This window comes from Paramisgurnus dabryanus, chromosome 7, assembly GCF_030506205.2.
Source record: "Paramisgurnus dabryanus chromosome 7, PD_genome_1.1, whole genome shotgun sequence".
Classification (NCBI taxonomy): domain Eukaryota; kingdom Metazoa; phylum Chordata; class Actinopteri; order Cypriniformes; family Cobitidae; genus Paramisgurnus; species Paramisgurnus dabryanus.
Window position 1 is genome coordinate 22388976 of NC_133343.1, and position 23516 is coordinate 22412491.

Consider the following 23516-nt stretch of genomic DNA (forward strand, 5'->3'; position numbering starts at 1 on the left):
TGTCCCGATCAGGTTTTTTTGCCCTCGAGTCTGAGTCCGAGTCATTTGATTTTGAGTATCTGCCGATACCGAGTCCCGATCCGATACTTTTATAATACATTAAAAAAAAAGAATAAAGAAGAGCGAAAAAACAGAACCAGTCCAGGATGTTCCTTATGTCATGCCGCACGCATTGCTGTTTCTGTGTGGAGTCAAAAGAGTCTAACTCTGTGCCAGCGCATAACTACAGATGTGTTAAAAAATAATGAATATATACTATATATGTTCAGGGGTTAAATTGGGGTTTGTTTTGTGGGGAGGCTCTGTTGGGAGGGAGGGTTCGAGGGGTAACATGTTTATCCTGATGACGGCAAAGCCACTGGGTGTGTTTCAATGACATTTTGTATCTCTCATAGGATTTTATAAGTTTCAGTTTTAAAGCTGTGCCACATGTTGACCCAAACTTTAAAACCTGAACTTTAAATTATGCAAATCTATGAGTCTGACACCCTATATGCATTTGGTGCACATGTCATTATGCACAATTGATCAAACTTTGAATGAAGTTATAAGACTTAACCTCCTTGACTCATTCTAGGCATAAGATAGGCTACCCAAAAAGACTCAATTAACAAGAAAAAACAACATACTGATTCAGCAATATATCTTATAAATTAGCCATAGAGATTCCCTAAGCTGGTCAGCAGTTAGTTATAAAATACCTATAGTTAGGTCGTGATTCATTTGTATAATCAAAATACATTATTTTATTAAACTATACAATCAGTTGTATCCAGTTATCTAGTTAACATTTTGTAATGAGATGAGTGACATGGCTATACATACTTTAATACTTTGTTTCTAGACTTCTATTAAGTTTTTTCGACATGGGCACCATTCTTACCTCTCTTTCTCTCTCTCTCGCTCATCTCTACAGTAATGTCAAATGATCCTGCGCGAATGCACGTTCTTGAGGTTCTGAGTGAGACGCGGAACTGCGTCTGAGCACATGTTGACAATAACGATCAACGCGTCGTTTAAATGAGCGGTAAAAACGCGGTTTTGTCGTGGGTTCCTTGCACGCACGAGTGTGAAGCCTATGAATGAAAGCACGTCAATAGGCTTGTTCGACTTCATGCGGCGCCGCAACAATCGACAGCCAGGTGATGTCAAACTACCGCGAGAGTGATCCGCGAAATCATACGGAGGAGTTTGCTTTTAAATCGTTCTCGCGGAACTTTGACGTCATGCAGCACCACAAGAACCGGCAGCCGGATGTAGTCGAACAAGCCTATTCTCTTCAGTTCACACGCACCAGCGCAGCGCGTACACTGGCGCGGAGCAGAGCGAGAACTTAATGGATTTTAAACCCTGAATATGTATCCGAGTCCTGATCGGGAGGTAACGTCCGATTCCGATCGAGTCTGAAACCACGTGATCGGGGCCGATTTCCGATCACGTGATCGGATCGGGACATCCCTACTTATAGGGGCAAACAAAACAGCCAAAAGTACATGTTACAATAAATGAAAGGAATGTAAACAGAATGAGTGATACAAAAGATTGCAATTCTACTAAAAAGTTTAGATAGGCAAGAGTACTTGATAATTGATCACAATAATACGAATGACATGATTTTACGTGATTATAGTGATACTGGACCAATAGAAATGGCCTTTGAGGCTTGTTTAAAGAGAAGAACGAATGTCATGACAAACTATTTTGTTTTATCTTTGTGAATCCTTGATTTGCCAAAACTATTGGCAGACTTCCACACTGCCTTATCAAATGTAATGGGAAATGGACAGCTATGCTTATATCACAGTGCATCATCAACACATATCTCATATTACAAAAACTTGCAAAACAAGTTACGGTGAGCTTGTTAAGATTGTACTAGATAACTAGAGTCAAAAATGTACCCCGGTTGCTTTAAAGTGTACTGTTATAAGGACAGACAAAACTAGGACAACAAGAATCTCTGCAGTCTGAATGAGCTTACAGAGTGAGCTTACTTCAATCAAAATGCAGAACGCAATTTGACTTTACAGTGCCGGTGTTCATTCAAGTACATCTCATGCAGGCCAATTTTCTCCTTATCTTATTAGGTTCATTGTGTTGTAAACACAATATTCTCTTAGGGCCTGAGTTACTAAACAGGGCAAATTAGCATGAGAGTGTAATTCCAAAAATGCACCAATGGGAGTGATTTACTGACAAGCCACATGTTAACGGACAGAGGCGCAACATTTCATTTCCATAATTACTAACGCAATCTACCAAAAGCAGCACAAATTGGTTTTGGCCGTTAAATATTTGCGCAAATACCAGTGAATTGACAATCGCAAACTTTAGTAAATCGCTTTGCTTGACTAATTTAAATATGGTCCATCCATAAATTTTACATCTGAAAGGGAAGCTCCTACAAATGTATATGCAATAAGGTCAGTGCGAAAAATAACAATTTCCATGCCTTTTTAGTGCTCATTTTTACTGTGGGTCTTTGTAAATCATGACAGTAGTTTTTTTATGCCAAAATATGGTTTTGCATTGGTGCAATGTGTTTGTAAATCAATCCCTTAATCTCTTCATCCGAAAAAACTTACATTTTTAGATTTCTTACGTAAGGGATAATGTATAGGCAGCAGCTTGTAAGCCCAGACAGTGTGATTAGTGGCTTTGTATCACACTAAAGTTGTTTATTTTGGGATTATCCAGCGTATTACATGCCTACTTACCCTTATAAATAAGGTAAGTAAAATTAAATATTAATTTGAAATATAATTTTATTATTATCATTTTTAACGAATGCAGGCCTTCTGCAATAAAACATTTTTAACTTTCGGTTTTAAGATAAGACATGATGTTCAAATGTCATGAACACACTATTTGGTTTAATCATTTGTAAATATAACATTATTAAAATACATATTTATATATCATTTTTGTGTAATATTAAACTGTACCATGATTTGTAGCATTACTGTGTGTTATTAGTTTTTAGGGGTTGTTGTCTGGGAATAACAAATCGGCAAATATCGCAACTGGCCAATCAGAATCAAACATTCCAATGAGCCGTGTAATACGTTTATTTAACATAATGGCTTATTGTAAACTGTGATGAAAAGTTGTATGAATCATTACACTGGATGTCATAATGTGTATGGTTATTAGGGGTGCGACAAGATCTCACGAGATTAAATGTGTCTCGCGAGATTAAATGTGTCTCACCAGATTTCTTGTGGAGGTGAAATGCTGGCCGTTTCTCAAATAAAAGACTGCATCCTTTGGAGGTCGCATTTTTAAACTGGATTTACTTCTTATTAGAGACTATTAACAATTATAAAGTTTACTAATTATTTAGTTAATGGCAAATTGTTGTAATATTCCCATGACTTGCGAATGTAATAATGCTCAGTTAACTGAAATAAACCTTGATGACGTATGCAGCCTGCATATGCGACCTCCGGAGGATGCAGCTTTCTGTTTGAACCTTTTAAAGTGCATGCATTATATCTGTCTTTTACTGCGTTTGCTTTTTTGTTTGGGTTTCCAATAATGTTCGTTTGGAAGCTCGTGTGAAGTCTGAGACGCGTTGTGTTTGACTGTTGATCAGTGTCAGATGTGATGTCTCAGCAGATAGACCCTCACACAGAGTTTACATGATTTAATGTCGGCATGTTCTTGCTCAAAAAATGACAGTGGCTGTATCATTGCTAGTGTAAAGAAATCGACATATATTAAATATTCAAATGGATTTAAACATTGTTTGGCTAAAAATAAGCGTTTGTCTCAGTCTAAAGTGAAAGTGAAGATAGCGTACGCGAAATGAGTCCATTATCGCCCCCTGCAGGCATTTGTTATAATACATACATAATGCTTTTTATTTATAGGCCACAAATCTAATGTGTTTGTTAATGTTGTTTGATGTAACTTGGTTTAAATACTTTATTTTAACCAATTATTATTGCATATTCGTTATTATGTAATTTTACAATTTTAATAAAAATAACAAATTACTTCATTATCAGTTAGCAAAATAATTGTAAGGGCCAGTCCTTGATTAGTTAAAACATTTAAAAATAACGTGATTTCAGTTTCTTATTCATTTATTTTATTATTGAGGGTTTCTTAAAAAGTGTAAAAATATTGTCTCGTCTCGTTCTCGTGAACCCAATCTCGTATTTCGTCTCGTCTCGTGGATTAAGTGTCTTGTCACACCCCTAATGGTTATGTATGTGACAAATAAAACTTGAAACAAAGTGGGGCTAAGGATATGTACAATCTGCAATGGGAAACATTGTGTACATCAATTAAATACAGCCATTCTCAGTGCATAGTACAATGTTGATGATCTAAGGACAGCAGGGAAGCATCCGTTATGACATCAGCTTATTCTTTGGAATGACATGGTATTAAATGAGTGTTGCGAGTGAGTATGCGCATGCAAATCTCTCTTTCTGTGGTGAAACTTATGCTGGTCTAATGCACTGCTGAGCCATAAGAAACTTTACCTCTTGCTTCTCGGTAAGCAGCTGTTCTGGTCAGAGTATGGTCTCGTGTTACTTTGGTGCTCAATATTAACAATTATTGATTCCACCGTGCGAAAATACAACACTGTCTAGTGCTGCATCAGCAATCACAAGGTATCGGTTGTACTTTTCGGTTGTAGACACTGAAAGGAAGTATGTGAATTTTAAGGCGATTTTCATGATGAATCTCCTGAGCTATGGTTTAGAAGAGTGCAATTAAAGGGGCGGTTTTCCAGACAGGGCTACTCCTAGTCCCAGACAAAAATGCATGTTTGAGCTGCCTTCATTCAAAACATTTTGTCCTGACATATCTTAAAATATATTAGTGTCATTGTTTTGTCACAAGATGCATTCCAGTACTTTCTGTGTTTTTGAAGCTTTGATTGTGTTTACAGTGCGCATTATAACATGTGTTCATGTTTCACGTGTAAGAAACGTGCTATTTTCACACAATTTACTTATCTCTCTCTTTTCACCGTCCTAAAAACGGGCTGATGTCTTCCCTCCTTCAGAAATATGTAACGAGTTCTGATTGTGTAGTCTGTTTAGTGTGTTGTGATTCGACAGCAGCTTAGCTTACCAGAGCCGTTTGAGCTTAGCTGCCGACTGACGCATTCCTGTGGGCTGAGTTTAGTCAAAAACTCTAATATTGATGTCATTCAACCGGGAAGTAGAGTAGTATTGTCCAAACCGGCCATTTGCTGCTTTGAAAAGGGAATTCTGTTAAATTAAATCAGGGTTTCCCGTAGCACATTTCAGTTCGGGCGGCCCGCCTAAGCTTGGAAACCCTACCGCCTTAACTAGGTCATCCCCCCAAAAAATGTTGCTGCACAAAAGGCCGTCAAGTGCATGTCGGAGAATAGCGTGTACTCGCTTCACATCGTGGGCGGGGACGCGCGCCACAATGACGAAATGAGAAAGACGTGGTTCGGACCTTCACTGTCTGGAGGATAACTAGGCAGTTGATAAAACATCTCGGAGAATAGCGCTGACACGGTTCACACCGCGAGCGTGAACGCGCGCCACGCGGCCGTTATGAGATAAAGACGTGGTCCGTCATGTCTGGAGGATAGCTAGTTGATAAAACGCGTGTCCGTGAGAACTGTAAGTGGACTTTTGTTTTGAGTTTATTTAAGCCTGTTATTGTATTAGTCTATAGTTCTTGCAAATTTAAAGTAAGTTAGCTGGTGATTTTGTTGTTTGAGCAACCTGCTAGCTAGGTTTCACATGCCTGTTGATTAAACATAATGGTGGAGCGCTATGGCTCACTTTATTAATGTGAATTATTTACATGCAACAGTAGTTACACTCCTTTAAGATGATGTAATTAATAGTGGAAAATAATCAGTTTTTAAAATTTTTGCCCTATCAATCATCGTTCGCCAGATGTTCTACATCTGCTTTATCAATCATCTGTTTTACTTCATCACGCAGCTATTCCCATTGGAGGTAAAACATTAAATTCATTAATAATCTAGTATGTGTTCATTTTCTGTCATAGTTTCTTCAAAATTCAGTTTTATTTGAGTGTTATATATATATTTATTTTCATCATGACGCATACGCCCCACCCCTTTGATTGCCAAGCCCTCGCCAGCACCCACCCGCACAACCCTACCACCTTAACTAAAAAAAAATCGAAAATATTTTGAAAATATATTGCCTGGCAGTGAACTTTGAGCTTTATCATTTTGCAGGTATTATTTATGCTCTTCCAGCAACATTACACACTAACTAAAGTTTGAAAAATGGGATCAGGAAGAATGTGACCTTTAAATCTAAACTCTGTCTGGGACACCGCCCCAGAGTGATCTTGTATCTTTTAATACATATTTAAGAGATGTTTCATTGCATTGGAAACTATCTGACTTGGCTGAGAAAATACACATAGTAGTGAAAATGTTTTACACAGCTTAACATTTTGCACAAGCTGTTTATGCAAGATATCTCGTTTTGAAAAATAACAAAAGCCATCGACTAAACAAAGAAGATCTGTTTTATTATTCTAGTACGGAGACCATGCACAGAACTGAAATCCATCATCTCAGCTTTTTTTTTAAAACAAAAGAAAAATATCCTCGTACGGGACGTTTTCTCAAAGGAAGTTAGGAAAAAATGTGTGCATCAGAGATGTACTTTGTGATAATAATCCCATCTGAATAAAACATGCATGAGCTTTTCACACACAATCTTGGTAGAAATGAGAAAAAAATACCTGCTGTTTTTTACAAGCTCAGGGGAAATCTAACACTTACAAATCGATTCAGTCCAGATTTGGATAAGAAGAGAAGAAACCACAAAGTCAGAGGACAGAATAACTGATATCAGTAAATCATGTAGCCAATTACCATCCAATAAGAACTGTGTTGTACTTTATTTTACTTTTCACAGCAAATTTCCCAATTCATTTAAGCTTTTTGAGAATTGTACATTTGTTAAATTTCTTGTTATGCTTCCATTATCACATTTTCAAAAGATGTCATCCAAAGCAGGGTATATGCCCTTTAATAATGCCCACATCCACTCCCACAATAATTACAGAAATCCCAATCCTGTCTGAATCGGAATAGTACATGAAACCACAGCTGCACGTTATTAACATGCATGTTACTACCTAAATCAAACATTGTATAGAAAATCAGTCAAGTCTGAGTATTGCCAAAGGCTTCACAAAAAAAATCTGGGTTAATTAAAGAGGGATTTAGGAAGACTAATGCACTTGACAAACCAACCTTTCTATGAACAGACACCATTACTGTATTTTTTTATATTAACAGTTCACACAACAGTTTTTCAGTCATCCCCTACCTGCCCGGCCTCAGATAAAGTCAGTATTGATTGCTTGAGAAAACACAGACGGACTCCATACCAATTCAATGAGCGCCTGCAGGCTAACAGTCTTCGGTTCTGCTTGTAGGATCCTAAAGCAGGGCATGAATGCTAGCTTCCAGCATACACTCCTAAGACTCTTCACACTACCTTTATATGAATATCTGTGTCAGACTGAGACAAATATAACAAGTATTTACTACTTAAGTATTTACTTTTAATCTGCTAAAGTAAAAGCAGTTTACTTGATACACTGTTTTTGCTCAAAGGGCCCAGATACAATAATTCCTTGCTGAATTAAAACCACTGGTACACAGCCAGAAGACACATTTAAAAGATTGTGAAGAAGGTGGATATTTATTACCCAAGTTTTTGCATGCTGAGAAATTCACCAGATGATTTTTACACATAGGTGCTCATTACGTGTAGGCAGGAAAACCATAAACTGACCGTTAGGGGCCATGGTCAATTTTTTACTATCAATGAGAAAACTATAAAAACCACAAAAAAATTTACTCAGGCTATTTTATTTAATGAAATTCAATGACTCTGAGAGAACCACTCTGGTACTGGTACTACTCAAATAAACAACTATGCTATGTATTGCATTCATTTTGCTGTCGCATCAAAATTATTCTGAATTATTAATAAAAGTTCACTGGTTGTGGTATCAATTATGTTCTTGTGACAACACTGGTGTATACATCCAGTTGGAAATTGCTCGTCGGGGCCCGCAGCTGACAATAGATGAACATAAAGTAGGTCACTGCACCAGACCAGCGTGATTAATAAAAAAGCAAGGTGAGCCAAAAACACACCATTACCAGCAAAACCACCCCCTAAAGAGCTCATTCCCCAAAAGCTGCACCCTCTCCATCACCTCCTCCCTTTTTTTCCCCATTCAATACAGCCTGCAGGTACAATCTCCCGATGTCTGAAACCCTCGTCTACAAACGCACCAGGGCATAAGAACAATTTGACACTCTAACCTGTCAGAAAATGGGGGAAACTAAAAGATGAAGAGCCCTGTGGCACCTTCTTACTCCACTCCTCCAGAGCCCATCTTCACCAGCAGACCAAAGTCCCTGATGACCAACACCTCTGTCTTTAGCCAATCAAAATAAGTAACAAAGAGAACTGAGACCGGAAAGCTCATGCCTTAACAAAGGGTGCACTGACCAATTAACTGCCTAAAACCATTTTTGGTTGACATGGTGATATGATCTTATCTAGCCCACAGGAAGCATGTAAAAGAACAATGAGGTTCAAGACATGGTTTAAGTGTTTGTGTGTTTGTCTTAACAATAATCTTAATGACACAGATTAACCTATATATTTCTGTGACATGCAAAATATCATACAAAATCCATGAAAAGGGCTAAAACACAAATAAACCTAAAATTAAGTAATGCTATAAATATTTTGATAGGATTAAAGTTGGCAATGAATTAGTGGCATATATAATTTCATATAAAGGTAGAGCTGCAAAGCCTAATTTGATAAAGAGGCTGTTTCACAGAAAGGTTTTAAACTCTTATTATTACTATATATTAAGGTTTCTTAGATATTTCATCTTTACTGTACATAACAACTCAAAAAATATTGTTTTCCTTGTTTATTATTCATATCATTTTTAACACCATTGATGCTGATTCTCTATCAAACACAATTGCATTATTTTAAAACTGACTTAAAATCTTTGGCTTATTTTTTAAATTTTGGCAAAAAAAAATCATACATTTTGCCTCTTGGCCAATTTATTTATTTAAACATATTGGGCCCTATCATACACCCAGCGCAATGCAGCGCGATGTGCGACGCAAGTGTCTTTTGCTAGTTTCAACTCGGCGCAATTATCACGTTTAGTGCCACATTGTTTAAATAGCAAATGCATTTGCGCAACATTTTGCGCTAATGGGAGTTCTGGTCTGAAAAAGAGGTGTGTTCAGGCCCATTGCTATTTTGAGGCAACTAAAATAGACTACAGAATTGTTTTTGTTATTTTGTTTGTAAAATGCGACTATAAAACGCGCGTTTGGTTATCACACACATGGATGCGCAGCAGCACACAAACATTTTAAATGTGAAAATTAACGGATTAAAACGTAAAAGATTATTACGGAGTCTCTTGGACATAAATGAGGACCGATTATAAGATGTTAGAATGCTTAATCTGTAGCCTGGTACGTACTTAAATGTTTTGCTTTAAACAAATGGAAATATGGCATCTATTTTGAAATGTATTCTTTTTTAAATGCTACCCCAAGGATTTATTGTATATGATGACTTTGTACCTCTGAATATGTTGAGGTGAGAACCTTTTTTAAGTAATGCTTTTCAAAACACTTACGGCGCTGTCCAAGTGCCGAAACATTTCGGCTCTCCACACGTTTGCAAATTATTTATCTTCTGTTTGTTACAAATATAACGTTTTTTTAGAGTACAAACCTTTCCTTGAATATTTTTAAATTATTCTTTAAGATTACATTGATCATGTAGGCTATCCATACATAGACTGCAATTTAAAAGCCTGCTAATTTTACTTCCATGACCGAACGAAAACAACTTTTAAAGGAAAATAACCATTTTAAAACAAATGAAAACAACGCAATTTTTAACATCAATCTTAAACTGGGTGTCTTCTTCCTCCGTTTAGTTTTTCAATTTACAATTTCCGCCATCTAAATAGTGAATCGGCATAGCGAGCCCAACTGGCTTTTAAAGGGGATGAGAGCTGAGACTCTCGTTGGTTTATTGCACGTTACACCCAAAACACACCCATTACTCATTATAAGAATAAGAACAACCCTTTTAGATGGTGCGTTTGGCGCACAAACCATTTTTCCGATTGTTCTATTAGCAAAAGTGGACTCGGACACGCCCGTTGAGACTGTGCACTTTTAGACCATGCGCTTAGATTGTTAAAACAGGGCCCATTAACTTAAATCAACATGATTTTTTTTTAATTTAGGCAGGAGATTTTCAGTTTGCTTTGCATTATGACTGAACCTGTGGGTGGGAAAAAATGTGGGTGGGTCCAAAACATTTACTGGAGATGATGCCACATTCTTTTCAAAGTAGTGAAATCTTCCAGAATCACGAAATGGAGTTTAAATTATATGAACCCTAAATAAGGCAAGTGGAATGGATTCAAGGAAGCAGCGGAGTGGAAGTCAAGGCTGTAGCTAAAATGCGGAACCGATTTATGAGGGCACTCCTCTAGTGGAATGGATTTGACTGACTGCACTCTGACAAGTGAACAGGCATATGCGTTAAATTAGAGGACAAAGTGAGTGGGCCCAATATCATTGGTCTTAAAAAGTGGGTGGGTCTTGTCCCACCCACATATAATGCTTCTGACGTCTATGTCTACAGGTATATTGACATGTAAAGTTGGTACACTGTTTGGCAACAACGAACAGCCTAAACTTGTGCTTGAGCTCAATTATATGCTAGAAGAATTGCTTATCTAAGATTTATTATTAATACACATTTATTATTAATACAATTATTTTACACTTCTTTCCCATGGTAAAATCACAGTAATGCATAGCCTTTATCTGAATGGCTGCACTGCCTTAGCAATTAGCACAAACAGTTAAATAACCAGAAAGCTAAGGTTTGATTGCTTTGGGCATGTGACACTGAAGAAAAGGCATTTAACAGGCTTGGACCTCAAGAGACCACTCAAATGCATTACGGAGATTTAGCCTCCCCCCTCAGCCTTTAACCTCTACCAATAAACACTGCCAAATGTGGGCTTTCCACAGCACTGTGTCTCACGACAGGCAGTTGTATTGGGTCCGGTCCCCATGTGACTTATTGCCCAGACCACTTTAGAGCATTAAGGAAATCCATGGCTTAAAGCCATAATGACCTATTCATCAGCAATCAGTCAATACATTTGCACAAAATATGGACCTCAACCAGAGCGCCCATTCAAGATGTGTGTTTGTTGCTCTAACTACGTTTAGTTTCAGGATATGAAGTTGAATGAGATGTTCCAGTAGGTGCACAATAAGCCTGCTGCTTCATTTCACTGTCCAGCTCTGGCAGACAGAAAGCCCTGTGGTGGATTTACAGAGGAATCACTGCACAATTCAAAGAGCAGACACAACACAAAGTTCAGCACAACCACAACTAGCCCACAGGCGAAAACACAAAAGTAGACACAACAGAGAACTGTCTAAAACACACTGTTACCCAGAATAAAAACAAACTGTGCCTAGGCTGCTATTGATGCTTTGCAATGCAAACACAGAAGCACAAACGGCATCAACAACAACACTCCTCAGGGCACAACGCTACTTCAAAAGTGAAATGCCTTTCTAGTAAATGACACTTTATTGCAATTCTGCTTTGCTTCACTTCACAAGAGCCTTTATATTATCCAAATTACAGCAGGACATTGTCATATCTCTTTTTATCTTGTTTACTAATATCATCCACACTTAAAGCCCAGAGGACAGGGAGCTGAATAACAAAAAAAATTGAAACCTAAATCCTGCAGTGTTTTGTGGGGTTAATGTAACATATGACACTATAGATTTTATATATGGTACGCCTTGTATCTTTTGTTACTGTATTAGTGTCTATTGAAGCAATCTCTTTATATTTACTTGAACTAGCTGTAGCAGATTTAAAAGACATTTAAACTGTAAAATTTAGCAAGAGAGAAGCCTGTACAGGAGGTGGGTGTGAAGAGAGCTGAAAATAAATTTGTTGATGGGTGTGATCATACTCACTCGGTTAGGTGATTATGTGTTAATGTGTGCCTATATATAAGTGAGTGTTTGTGTAAAGCCAGCCAGAGCCTGAATACCTTGAGCTGTTTTAATCACGCTAGGGTAAGGTATGTGCATGATAACGGACCCAACTGAGTTGAATTTGCCCCATGATGAGGGGGTGACAAACATGCTTCACTTGTTAAGAGTTCCTGCTGCTAGAATTGAACTTTTAACCAGGTTATATTTTAAAACTCTTTATACCTGTCCACATTATTTATTTTTAATGGGGACATTTCACAAGACTTTTTTAAGATGTAAAAAAGGTATTTGGTGTCCCCAGAGTACGCATGTGAAGTTCTACCTCAAAATACCATGTAGATAATTTATGATAGCACATTAAAATTGCCAGCTTGTAGGTGTAAGCAAAAATATGCCATTTTTGGGGGTGTCCCTTTAAATGCAAATGAGCTGATCTCTTTACTAAATGGCAGTGCCGTGGTTGGAAAGTGCAGATTAAGGGGCGGTATTATCCCCTTCTGACATCACAAGGGGTGCCAAATTTCAATGACCTATTTTTCACATGTTTGAAGAGAATGTGACTGGGTTGTTCTTCTTCATATTTTCTAGGTTGATAGAAGCATTAGAGACTCAATTATAGCACTTAAAGTGATACTTTGTAGTTTTTCAACCTTCATAATATATTTTCAAGACCCTTGTGATGGTACATCGACTTAAAATAGTTGTTGAATGACATGTCCACCATGGCCTGACGGGGTCTGTATCGCTTTTACTCGTACTTTTAAACTTGGGGTTTCGGGTAGTAACCCGAGCACAAAACAAAAAACTACAAAAATCTGCTTTACAGCATACGTCACTTTCTCCACTTTCTCAAATTCGGACGTGAGAGCGTCGCAACTATTTATTTTCCTGATGTTTTTGTCATGGCTGAAGCAGCAACTTAGAAAAAGAAACCCAAGGTTTTGTCGGAGGAAACCAGAAAGAGAAAAGGGGAGAGTGACAGAATAAAAAGAAGGACGAGGATCAAATATTTTGGGCCAGCGTTTGCTCGCTGGCGTGAACTAAAGAAGGAGGAGGGGTTTCTGACCGATGCTGACTTGGCCCTCATGCTTTTGTACTAGTAAGTAATGTTAAATTGCTTTGCATAAATTCTGTCTGGCGCCCGAACACTCTTTTTAACGTGAATTTTACTGGAAGCTACTTGGAGAGTTTAGAGAGAGACTTATATCACGTGACATTGTGGTGGCATCATGGACCTACGACACAGGCGATCTGGGTTCGATCCCCCTTTAGAGCAATATTTTTTTAATATAAATTTTAACCAAGCGACCACCGTTACAACTGGCTTGTAAATGTGAGCTATGCGATTTTTTTGCTGTTTGATGAAAATAAAACCCATGAAATTATATTATATGACACATGACATGCTGGAAAGCACACTTTGTGACCTAAAGAGTTGTCTTCTTTTCCTTTGCGACAGTGCTGCAGCACTTGTGGCCTCTAGGGGCGCTAGACGTGAAAAATACATGTCTAACACCCCTTAGTGGCCAAAAAGTTCCATGGTGTGCCTTTAAACATGGAAAAAGTCAGATTTTTATGACATGTTATTATTATTATTATGGTATTTTTTTTATTTAGCTGACGCTTTTATCCAAAGCGACTTACAATTGCTATATATATCACAGGTCGCACGCCCCTGGAGCAACTAGGGGTTAAGTGTCTTGCTCAGGGACACAATGGTGTGTCACAGTGGATTCGAACCGGGTCTCTCACATCAAAGGCGTGTGTCTTATCCACTGCGCCATCACCACCCCATATGCCCCCTTTAATCTGCTTAACAAGCAAATATTTGTATCTATTTAAACTCTGTATATCACAATGATGACTACTGACAGTTCCTAAAATTATTCAAACAGGAAAAGGGACACGGCTGCTAGTAAGCAAATAATTTCAGGAATGAGGGACAGACAAGCAGATGTGATGTATTAAATTTGCTATTGGTGAAAAAATGCTGAATTCAACAACAAATTAACGTCCTTCTAGCGCACCAAAATATTTTATCAGTGAGAGCCACATTTTCTTGTTTGTAAAGTAACCATTTTGTTAACTAACGTGAACTAATGTGAGGCTCCTTGCTTACTGCAGTGCATAATGTAAGTAAATGTGCTGACACATTGCAGCAACAAGCAAGCAAGCTGACTCGAAGGATGAAATCTTAATATATAGTGAATCATAGTAATAATAATAATAATAATAATAATATTTTAGTTCCATTTAAACCAAATTTAAACTAAATAATCCCAGGGAAAGTTTTAAACACACACACACACACACACACATACACATACACATATACAAACACACAGACACAGACACAGACACACACACACACACAATCAGAAAAGTGAAACTCCTTTCATAGGACTTTTTTAAGTGTTTCTAAGACAACTGATGTATTCATCTTTACCTGGAGACCTCTTCGCCTTAATATACTGGAGTCGTCCATCGTCTTATATCTTGATGCTGACTTTAGTGAACTTATTACACTTTTGTGCCAAAAGATAAAGTTCTGTACCCAAGAATCAGCAGAATTCCATGCGAGGCACTAATGATACGATCAGCAACTATAGATTTGGGTTGATAATCCCCACTTTGCTGATGTCATACCCCACTGCATATGCAGAGGAAAACAGATGCGATCATCTTACAAGATTAGCAAAAGACTGTCCCGCATGCTACAACAGTCTTGTAATGCTGTAATGGAATCTCTGCAGAAATGAAAATGATACAGTCTGTGAATTGGCAGTATAGATTTTGTATTCCAGGAACTGAAAAATGAGAACAACAGTTCAAACCGGGGGCACATAAAGAGTCAATTGAGAGCAGAAGAGCATTTCACACATTTTTGTTCTGCTTCGGGCGGCTCGGAAATAGGAAAGCTTTCAGAACATCTCTGTATGTTTCCTTCTCTTCCTAAAACGTGCGTCTCTACGAAACTCTTTTTCTTCATTCATCTATCCCGAACAGGTGACCTCCACCTGCACTAACATCAAACCTTTCCTCACCCAGGACTCAAGAAAGCGGAACGGAGTTCTTGTCCAGTGCCTATCCTTCACCTCGCTCCGACACTCTCTATATCCAGAGATTCCCAGATATCTTCATTTCTATGGAAACTACCGCTTCTGTGTAACCAGTGGGCAGTGAATGATAAAAATGGCACTTCGGTGGATGAAAATAGAAAAATATTCAGGCCAGCACAGTCCTCCAGAGATGCAAAATCAGTCTAAAGTGTGCACTACTTTAAACTGACCCACAAGTGAAGTTTATCCCTAGTGCAGACCCAAGCATCCATTCACCTAACCGGTAATCGAAGTAAACAAGCAAGAGAGGCTTAGTGACAACCTCAAAAAGGAAGGGAGTCAGACAGGCAGGGAATTTTTTCAGCCTACGCTTTTGATATTATCTGGAAACAGTCAGGAGCAGCAGCAGGACAGCGCAGGCAAACGCTGCCCACTGACAGCACAAGACAAACAACAACTCCAGTCAGAGCCGCATGGCTGGATTCCATTCCCCTCGGCCGGGAGGCCTCCGTCTCTCATTCGCCAGGCAGGCGACAAAAGCCGTGCTGGCAGATCTGTCTTTTCAGTGGCAGGTGCAAACAGACGCCGCACTCACGCTGATTGCTTGTCTTTTTCTTAGCACATCTCCTCGGCTTCCTGAGCTCAGTCAGATGAACTGGACTCCAGCCAAGACTGGTCTTCTGAAAACAGCCTTGATCAAGGATAAAATAAACAATCCGTGCAGGAGGATGATGCAGAGAAAAGTGTCACTCAAAATTTCCCCATCTATGCGCCTGTCATAGCGTTTACAACGGTCCGCTGTTTGTGAATGGGCTGCCAGCTGAAGAGGAGCCGCTACGGTAGGGTAACAATCCAATCACATTTAATCTTGTCTTTGGTGTGAAACATTTGCCATCTTCTTTTGGAAAACTGCTAGTAAGAGCAGGTAAATGTCTAAATATATGAAATCTATACATCCCATAATAGCTGTATTATATCTAAAAGCATTCTGTATCTTGTGTTTCTCTCTCTTCCGTTCCTTATAAGCTCCTTTCCTCCTCCTCTCCCCAGCGTCTCGCTGCTGAATGCTGCTTTATCTGTCCTATCAGCCAGCAACACATCCAGGCAGCCAATCAGACGCAGGCAGGCTCAGCACTATTTGCATAATATGAATGGGGGAGTGAAAAGGCTCCTCCCTTTCACTCCCTTCTCTGCCATTCTGCTCACAACGGTCTGATTTACACCAAAAACATCAAAACACACATACACACGAATGATTTTCTTCCATTCTTACAATTCTAACCCAATTCTACAAGGAACGCAAATGCAGTTTACGAATATATTCCTGTCGAATTCTTAATGCTTCTCCTAGCCTTTTTATACAGGGTGTATGCATTTTATAAAAGGAAAATAAGTGAGCCTAATATCAGTGCATGCAGTAATGACAGTTTAATGAGATTGTGCAGAGCTTTCTTTCTGTACAGTGATGCATTAGCAGCGGCTGTGTTCATCTCAAGGGAGAGCGCAAACAAAAGCAGGAGGGATTATCATATAAAGTCAGAACATTGCCATTGCTACACAGCCCAGAACACAAACATGTTTGGGATATGCATATATACAGCAGTATAGGCAGGAAACATATGTATGTTTAATATGTTCATATAAAGTGAGTGTGTGAAAATTAACAGTATTAGTAAAACAAAGTGAACAACAGGTTATAGGGATCCTTTATATTTAAGTTTATGTTTGTTTATCATTGTGTGCACAACACTGTAGTCAGGTCAAGGTCAGACAATGACAAACCACAGTAACTGTAGGTGTGTAGAGACATGCACTGTGGGAAATCAGCTTGTGTTATAAATTAATAAAATAAAATATTTGGTAGAAAAATGCAAAACTGTGTGTGTTATGTTATCTTTGAAATTGGTTTTATTTGTACGTGCTATAGGTTATTATTAGTTATTTATTTATTTATTTATTTTTTTAATTGACAAATCTTCTTATTTTTGCATCAAGATTTTTCTATAAATATGACTAAATCATCTATTCAAGATGCATTATTTAAGCCAATTTATGTTTAAATATCGTAAAAGCATAAAAGACGAGAAAAGATTTTAAAAAAAATTGAAATTTGTTTTATTTGTACGTGCTATATGTTGTAATAAAGGGAAATGATGTATGAGATGCTGGATACAAGGAAAAAACTCCTAATCATTGGAGATAATAAAAGCAAACTAGTAAACGAGGGTTCTAAAACCGGCAGCCAGATGTACTGGGGCTTTTGTGTCTTTCAGTTGGGCAAACAAAACGAAATTGTGAATTTGAAATTGTGATTCCTAGATCCCGTTGTTTACACTTCTCCAAATAAATATCTTAAAAATATCATAAATGTTGTTATATAAGTTCAAAGAAGTTATCTGGTTTATGATATTATTATATGTGCATTATATCAGTGATTTTTAACCAGTGGGCTTTGGGCCTTGGGGCGACATCTGGTGGGCCACCTAGGCAGAGCTAATTATTTTTATTTATTATTATTATTATTAAAATTATTATTATTATTTATTTATTTATTTTATTTTTTAATTGACAAATCTTCTAATTTTACATCAAACTTTTCCTTTAAATTCATATGAATAAAAACATCTCTTCAAGATGCATTATTTAAGCCAATTTATGTTTGAATATAATAAAAGCATAAAAGACGATTTATGTTTGAACATAATTAATTTTGAAAAAAATTAACTTTCATTTTTTATTAAAATTTAATTTATGTCAGACAAAACATTTGTTCAGGCAGATGCAGTCAACACACATTAGATTAAGGGGGTTGCACACTGCATATTTCAAATTTAAGGGCCGCTCACATTATTACGATAACTATAACGGTAAAAAGATTAGCTTTCACATCATATCGATAACTTTATGCTATTTTGCTCACATGCGTGGCACTCGCACAAATCACTTGCCTTTAATGGCATTAACTTATATTGGATATTTCTTGTAATAAAAACTTTTGCAATTGTTTACATGTCATTAAATGTGTAACTGTGCTGTTCTTGTAGCATTTACACAGCGGGTAACCAGCAACAGGCTGCGCTTCGCATAACTCTCAACAGTGAATCTAATAATATCTTATCTTTTGGCGTAGTCAGTGGTAGAAAAAAAGCATCAAGTAGTGAATTTCACAGCAACTGCATCAGCGCTGGATAATTTTATGTTATGGACCTTAGCAATGAGCTTCTTCGCTGTAATTTCAAGTGCGCGTGCACTTGACGTTCAAATAGATTTGATTGGTTGTCAATAGTTTATCATTTATCAGGTTGGGGGAAAGATCGCTCAGAAAGTGCTCCCAACGATATTGTTCATTGAATTTTTTGTGTTATAGTTCTGGTGTGAACTCCACTATTCTCTTTAACATAAAACGATTTTCAAAACTATATTTTTAAAAGTTACAGCTATCGTTATAATGTGAATGGCCCTTTAAGCACTGGCGGAATCTGCCGCGGTGCTCCAGTGTGCGCTATCCTGAAAAAAGCAAAAGCCTACCCCTGCAGTTAAGTTTGCGTCACTTTTTGAAATGCATTCCGCATCACTTTTGGACACTCAGGGTTTTTCCCTTTTCCGTCACTTTTTAATGTGCAAGGTACTTTCATTTGTTTGGCTTATGCGTCACATAAAGACGCTTTTAATTTTTTGTATGTGTACTACTAGAAATGATTTTTAATATAGCCGCTGAAAAATGAAAGAGAATAATTTGAGAAACCACTCCAGTTTTGCCTTTCATCATTTCTGCATGTATTGCAACAGTTTTATTCAAATATCTGTTAAATTCTAACAAAAGGAAACCTTAGAAGTCACCCAACAGCAATGCAAAAGACTGAGAACATGCCAAGACACAGGAAAGATGTGATTAAAAATCAGAGTTAGACTATTCAATCAAATATTCAATTTTGAACTATTCCTAAGTACAGGTAAAAACATTTTTTAACATTATTTGTTTTTTGCAGTATTTTAAACCTTAATCTTTTTTGTAATTTGACCACTTTTTCCTATTTCAAATCTCAGTAAATAAATGCAATTTTTTTAAAGTATTTACTTAAATACACACCTATAAAAAGTACATTTAGAAAAAAAAAGTCTTGAAGTGGTATCTTACAGCAGACGCGGCAGAGGCGGCAAGCGCGAGTGATTTCAATTTTAAGTCAATGCGAAGACGCGTTGACGCGCGTCTGGAGGTCGCGCGGCATGGATGAGGCGTTTAGTGTGGCACGGAAGACGCGTTTCTGCCTCGTTCGCGAATGGCGTGAATTGAGCGTATGGCGCGGTACGTGCGAATGGTGCTTTTTGTGCATTTTGCGTTTGACGAGAATTTGCAGCTGACACCTGAGTTGAAAAATTTGAACTTTGGTGGATTTTCGCGCTGCGTTAACCAATCAGGCGCCTGCTTGCTGCTGTGGCGGCAGCCCCGCCCAGAGTCACTCATTCAGCATGAAGGCTTGATATTGTCCGTGAGCAATCACCCGGAGCTATACGACACAATTTCGGATTTCTATAGAGACAGGAATAAAAAGGACCTCGCCTGGAAGAGTGTCAGTGAGGACTTTGGGCAACCTGGTGAGTTGTAAATATACATTTCACTTTTGAGTCACGTGACGTTTATCGACCCGCGCCATTTATTTTCCCCCTATAGTAAGGTGACCAATACAAACCGGTAACTCTCTCGATAAATGCACAATCAACATCAGCCATCCTGCAAACAGACAACCGCATAGCACTTGCCCCTCCCACAAGAAGCGGATTTTGCCTCTGACGCGCGTCAAATGCTTGCTTTTTCCACGCGTCTACTTCGCTCTACACGTGCGAATGCATTCAAACTGTTTAAGCGGCAAACTAGGTGCGGTAGACACGGTTTTGGCGCCCTGAAACGCAGTTGGTGTAAACGCAGCATACGTTTTTTGATGGCTGTATATTTTTACTTTAAAGATAGGACTATGTGCTACCCTTGACTACTACAATAATATAAATAAAGTCTAAGCCTTAAGGGCGATTTATAGTCGTGCGTAGGTCCTACGGCGTAGCCGCGACGGCGTAGGTTCCGCGTCGGTTTTCATTTATACTTGTGCGTCGCCGTCCGCGTCGATAGAGCCTACGCGCTGTTAGAAATTTTGTGAGGTGCGCGTCAGGCTACGCAGAGCTACGCACAGGCTACGGATAGCTACGGCGTAGGACCTACGCACGACTATAAATCGCCCTTTAAAGGTGGAACTTGTTTTCCACTGGAAATGACACCTGTGGTTTGGTAACCAATTGGAAGCAATGGCATTTCTCATTCGTCTACAAATAGGTACCACCTAAGGGTACCACCTTTTACCTTTATAGTGATGCGAAAGGCATACATTTTGTGTTATTCATACTATCATATTTTGAAAGGTGGTCCTCTAATGTTTTTAAACAATCATTGGTGGGCAATTGCAAAAGGTTGAGAACCCCTGCATTAGATTAGGCACAAGGACCCTTAAATGTGAAGCTCTTTTTCACAATGTTTTCATATCATACAGTAAATAGCAGAATGTTACTAAATTATCAAGACTGAGAGGGGAGAAGTGTATTACAAATCAACCACTAAAAATTCTAAATTGTTAAACCACTAATTTGGATACGGTGGGGAGTGGGCTTGTCCCCCTCATTGTGATGATTATAAGAAGAGAAAAAGTCAGTAATTGACAGCTGTTCCTGATTTTTGTTCATTAAGAAACATAATTCTATATCTTAGGAAATTACTTCAAATAAACAGCCCACATATGAAATAAAAAACATTTACACACTTAGACATAAGGAGACTGATTTAATCCATTCAAGTTCAATGGGCAATGCTAAAGTCAAGTACTAGACAGCTAATATAATCCATCAAAATGAGTCAACAAAACTGTTCTCTGAATATAGGGCGCTACCTCATATTTACCCAGTAGCTGAAATTTTGCCAGTTAACAAAAGGTGTGAGAACGAGACATCTGCTATTGAAGGCAGCCAATGTTCCTCAAAATAAACCTCTTCAAGAACAACTGAAGAGCAATACGAAACAGAGGGTCAGGCATAATATTTTTAGCTAATTTTAGTATAATCCGGGCTAATTGATAAAACTAATCCTATAAGAAAAGTATTAAAACATTTTATAATCATGTTGAAGAGCTCCTTAATTAAGCCACACAACAGACAACACAATTTTACAGTTTCCAAGAACCTGTGTAAGACACCCGAAAAATATGTGGTCTGGACATGAAGACTGTTTATGTTTGTATAGATTGTTTATTATCTGCGAGTGTCCAGTGATATGGATCATACTACAGAAGATCAAAGACGCAACCTTTACCACCGCTTGGGCAAAAGTGTTGGGTTGCTTAAGTTATTATTACCATCCGGGAAGAGGATTCGAATAATTATATGCTAAATATACATGACTAATAAATCTGCCTTATTCCAGCATCATCCTGTGATACTTTAGATGACAGTATTATATTACTAGCGTGAGTCTGGAGAGTTTACCCTCGATGACCCGGCACCTGGGGAGGCACTTCATGGCATGAAGTGCTGACGCATGACAAAATCATCAGACTTTTCATGAAATGAGATAGCACTGACCCAACGCACACACCACAGTCACCTCTACTGTTTCAAACAAGAGATGTACACCCACAATCACCTTCCACCCTTTAATTCCCAAGGGACGCAGCAGAAAAGCTCATTGATCTATACATGACTCGAGAGAAACAGACAGCACGTTCACTATTATTGATTTGAAGAGGCTAGGACTAAATAATGGTATGGGCTCTTAAGGTTACACGCTTAGGGCGTGAGCATGTGACGCAGTTCTAACTAAACACTAAAAAAAACCATCAACAAATCTGAAGACATTCAAGAAAAATTAACAACTATAAAGTATACAAGCTCTGCATGGCATTTCTATATGCATGTACTACCCTAATGAGATAATATATTCAAGATAAATATACATTTCCGAACCTGGAAAGAACTACATTTTACTCCATACTAGTATGTAGCAATCAAATATCATGTTATTTTCAGCACATCTCTGAGTTAATTAAGTTACAAAGCACTTCCCAATTTCACACTTCAAATTACATGAACAAGCGAGTGTCAGTATCTGCAGACTGCTGTTAGATAGAGCTGAAAAGTGATGTCCCTGCACCATTCGCGGGCACGTAATGAGAGAGTCAGAGAGGGCTAAAAGAAAACCTGACAGCAGAAATTGATGCCATTAATCTAGTGAACCATTATAAATATGTAATAAATAACACAAACAAAAACATTTAGGCCTACGCCGGGGAAACAGGAAAGTGAAAATTAATTTGATGCAACATCTAGCAAGAGGAAAATAGATCTGTAAAATCAATCCATTCCTTCTTTTGAGGCTGCCAGAGTTATAATGTGCATGCCTGTCTAATTAAGACAAATTGATAAAGTTTTAACAATTAATTTGAAGTCTGCAGATTTTAAAAGTAGAAAACCTATTAACCCATTTTCAAAATTGACTAGTCAGTGGTTTGTCTTGAGGTCTACAGTATATCTTGAGAAAGCCCAAAAAAATAGGCTAATTTAGTTCATGTCCAGTATTCTCTTTATATACTGTACACATAAGATGTGTACATAAACTTAAAACTATTATTATTATAATATAATATACTGTATTATTAAATAATACCTACAATTTTAAAGAGGTACTCCCCATGGCAACAAGTGCTCACTACGCTAAAACTTGTGTGTGAATTGTGTCCAAGATGGTGCCATTACAGGAAGCTAGTTATTATAGTTAATAGCCGTGTGACGAGACACTTAATTGGGGATGTCAAATTATGCATTTTCCCATATTCGATGATCATTTAAATTAACGATCAATCAATCGAATAATCGTTAACAGTAATAGCGCAATAAGCCATTACAGCAGTGGCATATAGCCAATGACATAAAATTGTGCGTAAAAACGCCAGCTTCCTCATGGATAAAAATCATCAATTTAATCTCGTAACGAAATATAATGACTAATAGACAAAGTAAACTCCGCCTCATAACGGGCACTCCGCACAGTCGCATGCATCCATGACAAAACAAAAGTTTCATTATCATCAAGTGTTATTTTTCTAGTTGTTCACCTAACTTTCTGAGTCATCGATACACCGCTTGTTGTAATTATATCCAAGAAGCACACGAAAGGGCACTTTTCCCGTCGTTACCTCAGCTTTAGACCGTTACCTCAGCTTTAGCGGCGTACTTTCAGCAAAGATGCTTATGTTATGAAGACTTCAACCTTCCATTAGAAAACCCGCAACAGTGTTTAGCGTGTAGCGCCTCAG

The 23516-nt window shown here is 38.0% G+C and overlaps 1 protein-coding gene across 7 annotated transcripts in view; it reads right to left on the reverse strand.

Moving 5' to 3' along the window:
* Nucleotides 1-23516, reverse strand: part of mast2 (microtubule associated serine/threonine kinase 2) — a 185850-nt gene that overhangs the window by 77455 nt on the left and 84879 nt on the right. The window contains exon 1 of one of the 7 annotated variants that reach the window (XM_065264992.2): nt 14553-16208. The exons of the other annotated variants lie outside the window; for them this stretch is intronic. Coding sequence (XP_065121064.2) covers nt 14553-14591 — 39 coding nt within the window. The 5' untranslated portion in view covers nt 14592-16208. Of the gene's footprint in view, nt 1-14552; nt 16209-23516 lie in introns of those variants that run through there. 7 annotated transcript variants of the gene reach the window in all.